The 12892-nt window shown below is 45.2% G+C and overlaps 1 protein-coding gene across 1 annotated transcript; it reads left to right on the forward strand.

Moving 5' to 3' along the window:
* The first annotated feature begins 2017 nt into the window (after positions 1 to 2017).
* On the forward strand, positions 2018 to 12599 carry LOC129694674 (zinc-binding protein A33-like). The gene is made up of 6 exons (XM_055631400.1): positions 2018 to 2450; positions 2542 to 2637; positions 4036 to 4269; positions 4947 to 4969; positions 5067 to 5182; positions 11879 to 12599. The coding sequence occupies exons 1-6, from the start codon at positions 2043 to 2045 to the stop codon at positions 12409 to 12411; spliced, it is 1410 nt and encodes a 469-aa protein (XP_055487375.1). The 5' UTR covers positions 2018 to 2042; the 3' UTR covers positions 12412 to 12599.
* Positions 12600 to 12892: the final 293 nt, after the last annotated feature.

Below are 12892 nucleotides of genomic sequence, written 5' to 3' on the forward strand. Positions count from 1 at the left end.
GGAGTAGGCCATTCGGCCCTTCGAGCCTGCACCGCCATTCAATATGATCATGGTTGATCATCCAACTCAGTATCCTGTACCTGCCTTCTCTCCATACCCCCTGATCCCTTTAGCCACAAGGGCCACATCTAACTCCCTCTTAAATATAGCAAATGAACTGGCCTCAACTACCTTCTGCGGCAGGGAATTCCCCAGATTCACCACTCTCTGTGTGAAAAATGTTTTCCTCATCTCGTTCCTAAAATATTTCCCCCTTATCCTTAAACTGTGACCCCTTGTTCTGGACTTCCCCAACATCGGGAACGATCTTCCTGCATCTAGGCTGTCCAACCCCTTAAGGATTTTCTAAGTTTCTATAAGATCCCCCGTCAATCTTCTAAATTCTAGCGAGTACAAGCCGAGTCTATCCAGCCTTTCTTCATATGAAAGTCCTGACATCCCAGGAATCAGTCTGGTGAACCTTCTCTGTACTCCCTCTATGGCAAGAATGTCTTTCCTCAGATTAGGGGACCAAAACTGTACGCAATACTCCAGGTGTGGTCTCACCAAGACCCTGTACAACTGCAATAGAACCTCCCTGCTCCTATACTCAAATCCTTTTGCTATGAATGCTAACATACCATTCGCTTTCTTTCCTGCCTGCTGCACCTGCATGCCTACTTTTAATGACTGGTGTACCATGACACCCAGGTCTCGTTGCATCTCCCCTTTTCCTAATCGGCCACCATTCAGATAATAGTCTACTTTCCTGTTTTTGCCACCAAAGTGGATAACCTCACATTTATCCACATTATACTGCATCTGCCAATCCTCACGATATATAGGAGTCCAAACCGAGAATAACGGATACAGTAGATGAAGTTGGAGAAGGTACAGGTGAACCTCTGCCTCACCTGAAGGGACTGGCGGGATCCCTGGATGGAGTGGGCGGAGGACGGATATGAACATGCTTTACATCTCCTAGATTCCGATATGTCGTCGAGACCAAGCGGAGACTGGGCGACCATTCCACTGGATACCTGCGCTCAGTCCACCTTGACCTACACAATCTCCCGGTTACCAAACATGTTAACTCCCCTTCCCATTCACAAACTGACCTTTCTATCCTGGGACTCCTCTACTGCTAGAGGGAGACCATGCGCATATTTGAGGAATAACACCTCACATTTAGGGTTGGCACCTTACAACCCAGCGGCATGAATATTGACATATCTAACTTCAAATAACGTTAGCCTTAACCCCAACCCCCCCCCCCCCCCTCACCCTAGGCGTCCTCCGAGTTCCACTGTTCGTACCCTTACACACCTCTTCCACAGTCAACAATGGACCATTGTGAGCTCTACTTTTCCTTCGTCATCAGTGTCGGCTCCGACTGTTGTGCACCTGTTCATATATCGAGGTGACGACTGGACATTGACCACAAACCCACTGACTCCAACAGCTACCCAGACTGTGCCTCCTCCAGCCCTGCCTCTTGTGAGGATGCCATCCCCATCTCTCAGTTCCTCTATCTCCCATTCAGGTGGTCAAGATGGGGCCTCCTACCCCAGGACATCCGAGGCGTCCTCTTTCTTCGGGAAAAGGGGCTTCAACTCCACTGCATTTTGGTGGTGCCTCGCCTGTATCTCCGCCACTTCCTGCACATCAGATCTCAACGCCCGTCCCTACAGGCAGAATAAGGGTAGACATTCCTGGTCCTCATTTACACCTCACCAGTCCACCAGCAGGCGCTTTCCCCTGCACCCACCATGGGAGATGCCTCTACTGTCACTATTTCGACCCTCATCATCATTCAGGAACACGAACAGCCCTTTCAGGTGAGGCAGAGATTCAACTGCCCCTCCTCTATCCTCGTCAATGGCACTCGGACCTCTCGATGTGGCCCTCTCTGCATCTGCAGTTCCTCGTTTCTACATCTTCACACTGAACACTAGCAGCAAATTACTTTTATTCCCGGAGAAGGCAGCGTACGCAGAGGACACTCGCGGTATTGCAGGGAGTCAGAAGTTTGTATTTTGAACCAGGAAGTTGCTGAAATTAACATGGCTACGAAAGATCAGGTCGACAGTTTAACCAAGGAGCTCGATTGTCCCATCTGCCTGGATTTCTTCACCGATCCGGTGTCACTGGAGTGCGGGCACAACTTCTGCCGCTCCTGTATCACACAGAGTTGGGACAGAGAGGGGAGAAACTCCTGCCCGGAATGTAGAGAGGAGTTTGTGAATCGCACCCTCGGGACAAGTCGGGCCTTGTCGAGACTGTCAGATAAATTTCGGACACTGCGCGAGAATCAGGAGAAGGGAGTTACACACCACTGCGAAGAACATCAGGAAGAACTAAAGCTGTTTTGTGAAGCTGATATGGAGCTGATCTGTGTGATTTGTGCAGCCGGGCGGAAACACAAGTGTCACAGCTTCGCGCTGATAGCAGAAGCTGCTGAATTCTACAAGGTAAAAGCAAGCCGATTGTGATCACATCATTGTTTAATTCCTTCTGTATTGTCCAACAATTTAATTTTTTAATTATTAAACACAATCCTAGGATCAAGTGAGATACTCCTTCGAATCTCTCGCAAAAAATAAATCAGAGATCCAGCAAATGGAGCAGCAACAGAAACAGAAGATTTCTGGAGTTCTGGTGACGCTTTTCAGTTTCGATTTCCTGATCTTGTGTAGATTTGATTCCTGCGAATGCGTGTAACAATAGGGCAGCGCAGTGACACAAGTAATGCTGCTGAATTTGGTGAGCGGGTTCGATCCTGACCTCGGGTGCTGCCCGTGTGGTTCGCGCGTTCTCCCAGTCAGATTACTTCCACATCCCAAAGACACGCGGGATATGGAATTGGATTGCGGGAATGGAATTGGTGGGACAGAGAAAGGTTGAGTTACAGAGAAATGTTGAACAAGTTAGGGCTTTATTCTTTGGAGCGCAGAAGGTTAAGGGGGGACTTGATAGAGGTTTTTAAAATGATGAGAGGGATAGACAGAGTTGACGTGGAAAAGCTTTTCCCACTGAGAGTAGGGAAGATTCAAACAAGGGGACATGACATGAGAATTAAGGGACTGAAGTTTAGGGGTAACATGAGGGGAACTTCTTCTTTACTCAGAGAGTGGTGGCTGTGTGGAATGAGCTTCCAGTGAAGGTGGTGGAGGCAGGTTCGTTTTTATCATTTAAAAATAAATTGGATAGTTATATGGATGGGAAGGGAATGGAGGGTTATGGTCTGAGCGCAGGTATATGGGACTAGGGGAGATTATGTGTTCGGCACGGACTAGAAGGGTTGAATGGCCTGTTTCCGGCTGTAATATATGGGGTTATATGGATATGGGTTTACTCTCATGACCTTTCAGAAGCATTTAGACAAGGTCATAAGGTCATAAGTAATTGGAGTAGAATTGGGTTATTCGGGCCATCAAGACTACTCCGCCATTCAATCATGGCTGATCTCTCTCCCAACCCTATTCCCATGCCTTCTCTCGATAACCTCTGGTACCTGTACCAATCAAAAATCTATCTATCTGCGCATTAAAAAAATCCATTAACTTGGCTTCCACAGCCTTCCACAGAATTCCACAGATTCACCACCCTCTGACTAAAGAAATGTCTCCTCATCTCCATCCTAATAGAACGTATTTAAATTCTGAGTTTATTCCTAGACTCTCCCATTAGTTGAAACATCCTCTCCACATCCACTTTATCAAAGACTATCACTATTCTGCATGTTTCAATGAAATACCCCCCTCATTCTTCTAAACTCCAGCGAGTATTCTTCTAAACCCCAGTGCTGCCAAACGCTCATCATACTATTGGTTAATGGTCAAACTCTTGAATTTCCAAGATAATCAAAGCTATTGATGAAATGGAAGTACATGAGATTGGTGAGGATACGTACAGTTGCCAGTATGGATATGATTGATTGGCGGAATGGCCAATCCCTGTGCTCTACGGATGGATATTGATTGGACAAATAATACCTTCTATACCGTGAGGAAACACAATACAGTGACATATTGATCTTCACCTTTCATTTCCCAGGAACAGTCACACAACCTTCAGTCACAGATCACATCCCAGTTTGCTGAACTGCACCAGATTCTCACTGAGAAAGAGCAGCGCACACTGGCAGATATCCGGGAGGAAGAGAAGAAGATTCTAAATACAATGGAGAAAAATCTTGAGGAGATTCGAGAGAAATTAAATTCCATTCAGGAGGAACTCGTAAAGCTACAGGCACAGCTGGATCAAAAAGACAGTGTGGTATTTCTGAGGGTGAGATTGGCAAAGTGAAAATGCACAGTTAAAAAATGGTGGGACGTTTCTGAAATAAATGCCACGTTTACCAGTAATTCAGAACTCGGTGAATGTCCCGTCTGTTTCAGCACTGTGCTGCTGATATTTCCAAATTAAATATCCTCCCGCATAAACTGTGTTGGATCTCAGCACTGCCTGCAGTCTCCTTGGGGAAAAATATTGCTGTGATCTTGTCACTGAGTTAATGAATGTTAATATTTCCCCTAAAATAAGGAAAATCTTCGCGAATCACAAGATCATGTGCAAAGTATGTTCCACTTTAGTGGGAAAGCATATCGCTTTAAATCAGCCTGTTGAAGGCAGTGTAATGATCATGTCCTCGGAAACACTTAATCAGTTCAAGCTTTTATCCACCTTAACATTCCTTAAAGTCGCCAGCACTGACATGGGACCACTGCCATCCTACGTTAACCCTACGCTCTTCAAGGGACGTATTCTCTCCCTAGTTATTATTTTGCAATCAATACACTTGTAGAATCTCTACGCCAATGTCCACTTCTGTCTGTGTCACAACAACAATAAGAGTTGGGAGATGGAAAAGTTCTGGGGCTTGTTGTAATTTGTGTGAAACTCCCACTGTTGGAATGGGAATGTCCCGTATCAGTCTACTCAGATTTGTGTTTGATTTCTTGCAGGAGCAAGCTGGTGCGAACAGGAGGTAGGACATACTCATGGCAGAAACACTGCATGTTTGTGTAGAACAACTCAAAAAACTGGTAAGGCTCAATTTATAACCTGATGTTAAATATTTGCAGGGACAGTGAGGAAGTGAAAACACTCTCAGTGGCAGACGGTGCCTTGACGATTGACAAAATCGATCACCACTTTTTGATGAACACGTTGTGGAGAGAAACGTCTGCCATTAATCAAGGTAAAACCTGTCTAGTTCCCCCATCTTCTTATTTATAACGCCTTTATGTAACACAGATGCAAACATTGCCTATAGAAATTTTACCCAGCTCTAACATGTCCTTTGGCAATTATCACTCTACCACCCACTGTCTGAAAATGCGGTCGTTCAAGGCCCTTGTTGATTTCACCTTCTCACTTAAACCATCTCCCTTGAAGTTTACAAAATTCCATGTTCCATTCCGCAGCCCATTGGCCCAGTTCATTAAGATCATTTTAATCTTAGACAACCTTCTCCACTCTCCACAATGTCACGAATGTTAGTGTCTTCCACAAACCTGCTAACCATGCGACCTACAAATACATCCATGTCGTGTATATAAATAGCGACCAACATTGCAACATTGACCACTCGCCACAGGCCTCCAGTCTGAAAAATAAATCTCTACCTCCGCCCTCTGTTTTCCACCATCATGTCACATTTCAGTTTAACCATATAACCATATAACCATATAACAATTACAGCACGGAAACAGGCCATCTCGACCCTTCTAGTCCGTGCCGAACACATAATCTCCCCTAGTCCCATATACCTGTGCTCAGACCATAACCCTCCATTCCCTTCCCATCCATATAACTATCCAATTTATTTTTAAATGATAAAAACGAACCTGCCTCCACCACCTTCACTGGAAGCTCATTCCACACAGCTACCCACTCTCTGAGTAAAGAAGTTCCCCCTCATGTTACCCCTAAACTTCAGTCCCTTAATTCTCATGTCATGTCCCCTTGTTTGAATCTTCCCTACTCTCAGTGGGAAAAGCTTTTCCACGTCAACTCTGTCTATCCCTCTCATCATTTTAAAAACCTCTATCAAGTCCCCCCTTAACCTTCTGCGCTCCAAAGAATAAAGCCCTAACTTGTTCAACCTTTCTCTGTAACTTAGTTGCTGAAACCCAGGCAACATTCTAGTAAATCTCCTCTGTACTCTCTCTATTTTGTTGACATCCTTCCTATAATTAGGCGACCAAAATTGTAAACCATACTCCAGAATTGGCCTCACCAATGCCTTGTACAATTTTAACATTACATCCCAACTTCTATACTCAATGCTCTGATTTATAAAGGCCCAGCACACCAAAAGCTTTCTTTACCACCCTATCCACATGAGACTCCACTTTCAGGTAACTGTGCACAGTTATTCCCAGATACCTCTGTTCACCTATATTCTTCAATTCCCTACCATTTACCATGTACGTCCTATTTTGATTTGTCCTGCCAAGATGTAGCACCTCACACTTATCAGCATTAAACTCCATCTGCCATCTTTCAGCCCACTCTTCCAACTGGCATAAATCTCTCTGTAGACTTTGAAACTCTACTTCATTACCCGCAACCCCACCTATCTTAGTATCATCTGCATACTTACTAATCCAATTTACCACACCATCATCCAGATCATTGATGTACATGACAAACAACAGTGGACCCAACACAGATCCCTGTGGCACCCCACTCGTCACTGGCCTCCAACCTGACAAACAACCATCCACCATTACTCTCTGGCATCTCCCATTCAGCCACTCAGGCATCTCCCATTCAGCCACTGAGTTTCAGTTCAGTTTATTGTCACATGTGCCGAGGTAGAGTGAAAAGCTTTTGTTTTATATCCATTGGCTAACTACCATGGATATATATATGATCCAACTTTCCAGATCAATATAATCATGGAGAGGGTCAGAACTGGACCTAGGGTTAAGATCTTTGTTTGAAGAAAGGCTAACTTTGATGAGATGCGAAAGGAGTTAAAAGGAGTGAATTGGGTCATTTTGTTTTATGGGAAGGATGTAGAAGAGAAATGGAGGACATTTATAGGGGAAATTTTAAGAGTACAGAATTTTTATGTCCCTGTTTGGTTGAAAGGAAATAGTAAAAATTGGAAAGAGCCCTGGTTTTCATGGGAAATTGGACACTTGGTTCGGAAAAAGAGAGATCTACAATAATTATAGGCAGCATGGAATAAATGTGGTGCTTGAGGAGTATAAAGAATGTAAAAAGAATCTTAAGAAATAAATTAGAAAAGCTAAAAGAAGATATGAGGTTGCTTTGGCAAGTAAGGTGAAAGTAAATCCACAGGGTTTCTACAGCTATATTAATAGCAAAAGGATAATGAGGGATAAAATTGGTCCATTAAACAGACAGAGTGGACAGCTATCTGCAGAGCCAAAAGAGATGGGGGAGATATTGAACAATTTATTTTTTTCGGTATTCACCAAGGAGAAGGATATTGAATTATGTAAGGGCAACAAGTAGAGCAGCTATGGACACTATGAGAATCAAAGAAAAAGAAGTACTGACACTTTTGAAAAATATAAAAGTGGATAAGTCTCCAGGTCCTGACAGGATATTCCCTAGGACATTGAGGGAAGTTAGTGTAGAAATAGCAGGGGCTATGGCAGAAATATTTCAAATGTCATTAGAAACGGGAATAGTGCCGGAGGATTTGCGTACTGCGCATGCTGTTCCATTGTTTATAAAGGATTCTAAGAGTAAACCTAGCAATTATAGACCTGTTAGTTTGACTTCAGTGGTGGGCAAATTAATGGAAAGGATACTTAGAGATAATATATGTAAGCATCTGGATAAACAGGGTCTGATTAGGAACAGTCAACATGGATTTGTGCCGGGAAGGTCATGTTTGACTAATCTTCTTGAATTTTTTGAAGAGGTTACTAGGGAAATTGATGAGGGTAAAGCAGTGGATGTTGTCTATATGGACTTTAGTAAGGCCTTTGACAAGGTTCCTCATGGAAGGTTGGTTAAGAAGGTTCAATTGTTGGGTATTAATGCAGGAGTAGCAAGATGGATTCAACAGTGGCTGAATGGGAGATGCCAGAGAGTAATGGTGGATGGCTGTTTGTCAGGTTGGAGGCCGGTAACTAGTGGGGTGCCTCAGGGATCTGTGTTGGGTCCACTGTTGTTTGTCATGTACATCAATGATCTGGATGATGATGTGGTAGATTGGATTAGTAAGTATGCAGATGATAGTAAGATAGGTGGTGTTGTGGATAATGAAGTAGATTTCCAAAGTCTACAGAGAGATTTAGGCCATTTGGAAAAATGGGCTGAAAGATGGCAGATGGAGTTTAATGCTGATAAGTGTGAGTTACTACATCTTATAACCATATAACAATTACAGCACGGAAACAGGCCATCTCGGCCCTATAAGTCCGTGCCAAACAAATTGTTTTTCCCCTTTTTCACCTGCCTGCACTCATACCATAACCCTCCATTCCTTTCCCGTCCATATACCTATCCAATTTATTTTTAAATGATACCAATGAACCTGCCTCCACCACTTCCACTGGGAGCTCATTCCACACTGCTACCACTCTCTGAGTAAAGAAGTTCCCCCTCATATTACCCCTAAACTTCTGTCCCTTAATTCTGAAATCATGTCCTCTTGTTTGAATCCTCCCTATTCTCAAAGGGAAAAGCTTGTCCACATCAACTCTGTCTATCCCTCTCATCATTTTAAAGACCTCTATCAAGTCGCCCCTCAACCTTCTGCGCTCCAGAGAATCAAGACCTAACTTATTCAACCTATCTCTGTAACTTAGTTGTTGAAACCCAGGCAACATTCTAGTAAATATAGTAAATCTTGGCAGGACAAATCAAAATATGCAAAATGGTAGCGAATTGAGGAATGCAGTTGAACAGAGGGATCTAGGAATAACTGTGCATAGTTCCCTGAAGGTGGAATCTCGTGTAGATAGGGTGGTAAAGAAAGCTTTTGGTGTGCTAGCCTTTATAAATCAGAGCATTGAGTATAGAAGTTGGGATGTAATGTTAAAATTGTACAAGGCATCGGTGAGACCAATTATGGAGTATGGTGTACAATTTTGGTCACCCAATTATAGGAAGGATGTCAACAAAATAGAAAGAGTAGGAGGAGATTTACTAGAATGTTGCCTGGGTTTCAGCAACTAAGTTACAGAGAAAGGTTGAATAAGTTAGGTCTTTATTCTTTGGGGCGCAGAAGGTTAAGGGGGGACTTGATAGAGGTCTTTAAAATGATGGGAGGGATAGACAGAGTTGACGTGGATAAGCTTTTCCCATTGAGAGTAGGGAAGATTCAAACAAGAGGACATGACTTCAGAATTAAGGGACAGAAGTTTAGGGGTAACATGAGGGGGAACTTCTTTACTCAGAGAGTGGTAGCGTTGTGGAATGAGCTTCCAGTGGAAGTGGTGGAGGCAGGTTCGATTTTATCATTTAAAAATAAATTGGATAGTTATATGGATGGGAAAGGAATGGAGGGTTATGGTCTGAGCACAAGGTAGATGGGAAGACTAGGGGAAAAAAGTGATAGGTCATACCTCCTATATTCGCATCCAAGTCATGAAAATATACAATAAACAGCAGTGGCATATGGACGGGAAAGATGGGAAAGATGGAGGGTTATGGTCTGAGTGCAGGTAGATGGGACTAGGGGAGAATAAGTGTTCGGCACGGACTAGAGGGGCCGAGATGGCCTGTTTCCGTGCTGTGATTGTTATATGGTTATATGGTTATATCAGCCTACCATTGGAGTTGTTGCTCCCAATCTTACTAATCATACCTCCTATATTCGCATCCAAGTCATGAAAATATACAATAAATAGCAGTGACAATCTGAAATCTTCTACCCTAGGAAGTCGTGCAGAGCAGATTATTGGCAATAGGCAAAGTGGATACAGATGGATATTTGAAAGATTGAGAAAGAGGGTTATGGAGAACTGACATAGAACAGTAATTGGTGCCAGCTTTGATCAGTCATGATCAAATTGGGTGGCGGGGCAGGCCTGAGGAGCAGGACCTATCCCTCCTGCTAGTTTCTTGATTCCTTAAGCTTTTTTCATACCTGTAGAATTATAAATTTTAAATGCAGCAAAGATTGACAATATTTGTCCCTGGGACAAAGGGTTTGCTGTGCAGGATGAGATTGAGTAGCCTAGGCCTGTGTACTAGAGAGTTCAGGTGTTTTAGAGGAGATCTTAGTGAAACACAAAGTTCTTATAGGGTTCAGTGGATTGGATTCATGGAGGACGTTTTCCCTGGTCAGCCAGTGGTCACACACTCAATATCTGGGCTGGACCTTTTAGGATAGCGATAAGGAGACACTACTGTACGTAGAGACTGGGGGGCTTTTGAAATTCCCTGTCCCGGTGACTGTGCAGAGTCAGTCTGAGGGTGGTCTCGACCCAAAACATCATCCATTCCTTCTCTCCAGAGATGCTGCCTTGCCGCTGAGTTACTCCAGCAGTTTGCCTCCATCAGCCATTCAGTGTTCCTGGAGCTAATGAGCCATTACAGAGTCAGGCCCTTCGGCCCATGACCTACATGTCCACCTTTTCTCCAGCTACACTAATCCATTGGCCCACATTACATCCATATTCTTCTAAACCTCACCTATTTAAAAGCCGCTTAAATATGGTGATTATATCTGACCACCACTTCCTCTGCAGCATGTTCCAGATATTAACCACTCTCTGTGTGAAGAATAAGTACCACTTAGATCCACTTTAAAACTCTTTCCTCTCACCATAAACCTGCACTCTCTTGTTTTGACATCCTTGCATGAGAATAAGGTTTCGATACACTCAGTGGCGGACTGGGTCTAAAATTATTGGTTGCCAGAAGACAAAGGGTGCCCACTTCATCAAGGGCCCACTTGCCATCGGGCAAGCTGACACCCTGGCCAGTCCACCACTGGATACACTACCTGATTTGATATCCTGCTGCAGACTTTGACAACATACCTCTCTATCCACAATCTTGCATTCTCCACAAAAATACTAATCATAGCTTCTCCATTCACACCCAATTTATGAAAATATCAAATAAACAGCAAAGGTTGTGTACCGATCTCTGCTGCTCACCACCAGTCACATACCTCCAAGCAAATAAATCACCTTTCTACCGCCATCTTCTACCTCCACCCATCAAGCCAATTCTGGATCAAATTTCCCAGCTTAGATCCCTTTCATTTCTGGACCAGCCTTACATGCAGAACATTGTCAACTTACTCAGTGAAATTCACGTATTCATTCACAAAAAGATCAGAGTGTTGCTGATTGCACACACCCGTGAATCCCCTCTCTTTCAGCGACCCTACAACCCCAAGTCTTCACCCATTCTGCCTGACATTCGATCATTCAATCTCTCCTTCCTTCCATGGTCCAAGCCACCCTCCCTCTGTTTTGTCTTCCAATCCAAAAAAGAGGGAATATGATCTTGCCCCTCATGTCTGCCACTATTCACTATGATCACGGTGACTCCATCCCACACCTCTACCTTCTCTATAACAACTTCAAATTACCACTCACCTCAATATCCTCTTCCTCCGACCTGCCTTCATATATGAACAGCGAGCTTCATGTATCCATCCCCGCCGCATTCTCGCATATCTCCTCAGCGTCCGTGTTCACATCCCCCCCCCCCCCCCCCCTCCCGATTCCTCACAATTCCCCGTTCCCAGACCGCATTGTAAACTCGGGGAATGTTGTCTGTTGTCCATCCGATATTGTTGGGGGATGAAATCCCGGGCAAGGTTGCAGCTGGTCGTCCGCCTGTGGCTGAGGTCGAATCTCCCCCCCCCCCCCCCCCCCCCTGATTCCCGGGGACTCTCTGATTCTCTGACTCTCTCTCTCCTCCCCCCCCCCCCCCCCCCCCCCAGTCTCCGTCACCCTGGATGTGGAAACGGCTCATCCCCACCTCGATGTGTCTGTGGATCGGAAGAGGGTGAGATGGACCGGGACCCTGATGAATCTCCCCGACACCGGGAAGAGGTTTACATTCAGTCGGTGTGTGCTGGGATCGGAGGGATTCACATCGGGGAGACATTACTGGGAGGTGGAGGTGGCGGGGAGTCGGCGCTGGAGTCTGGGAGTCGCCGCAGAGTCTGTAGAGAGGAAGAGAGTGGTGGAGCTGACCCCGGAGACTGGAGTCTGGATCATCAGGCGGCGAGGTGACAAGTTTGATCCATTCAATTCCTCTCCATCCCGTCTCCCAGCCCGTCCCATCCCCGGGAGGGTGGGAGTTTATCTCAGTTACGAGTCCAGGACAGTTTCATTTTATGACGCGGACACCAAGTCCCATCTCCACACCTTCACTGGGAATAAATTCACGGAGAAACTTTATCCTTTCTTCTGGACTTGGGCTGAGAACCAGTGGCTGAGAATCTGCCCCGGTTCCGCTTCGGGTGTGTAAAAGAGTCGGGTCCCGGGACCGGCGTCAGGAGCGGGGCCCAGGGGCTGTGGGGCAGAAACCCGGTGGACAACAGGTCAGTCCCGAACGGCTCCCATTTAATCCACAAATTCTGCCTCGTAAAATGAGCGCGCAAATAAAACCAGGAGGAATGTAAATGTGGGAAGAGTGAAATAAACTGTGAAATTGGAGCTGTCGATCTGTTCATTCCAACGTGTTTCCCACATCCATGAACGGAACAGAAATACTTTTGTGAGAATATAAAGATTGAAGCAATCGCCCTGGGCTCCGCGGGTTCAGCAGCAGCCGTGGGCAGCGGGTCCTGAGCTCTGGGCTCCTCCGGGTCCTAAACTCCCCCCGAATCACAACGCAGCAAAAGCGGTGTTGGTGCGGACTTCAACAGCGGCGAAAAGGCAGGGGCAAGCAGGGCCGGATTTGCGTATAAGATAGACAAGCTTAAACTTAGGGCCTCGGGATGTGGGGG

This window comes from Leucoraja erinacea, unplaced genomic scaffold, assembly GCF_028641065.1.
Source record: "Leucoraja erinacea ecotype New England unplaced genomic scaffold, Leri_hhj_1 Leri_74S, whole genome shotgun sequence".
Lineage (NCBI taxonomy): Eukaryota > Metazoa > Chordata > Chondrichthyes > Rajiformes > Rajidae > Leucoraja > Leucoraja erinaceus.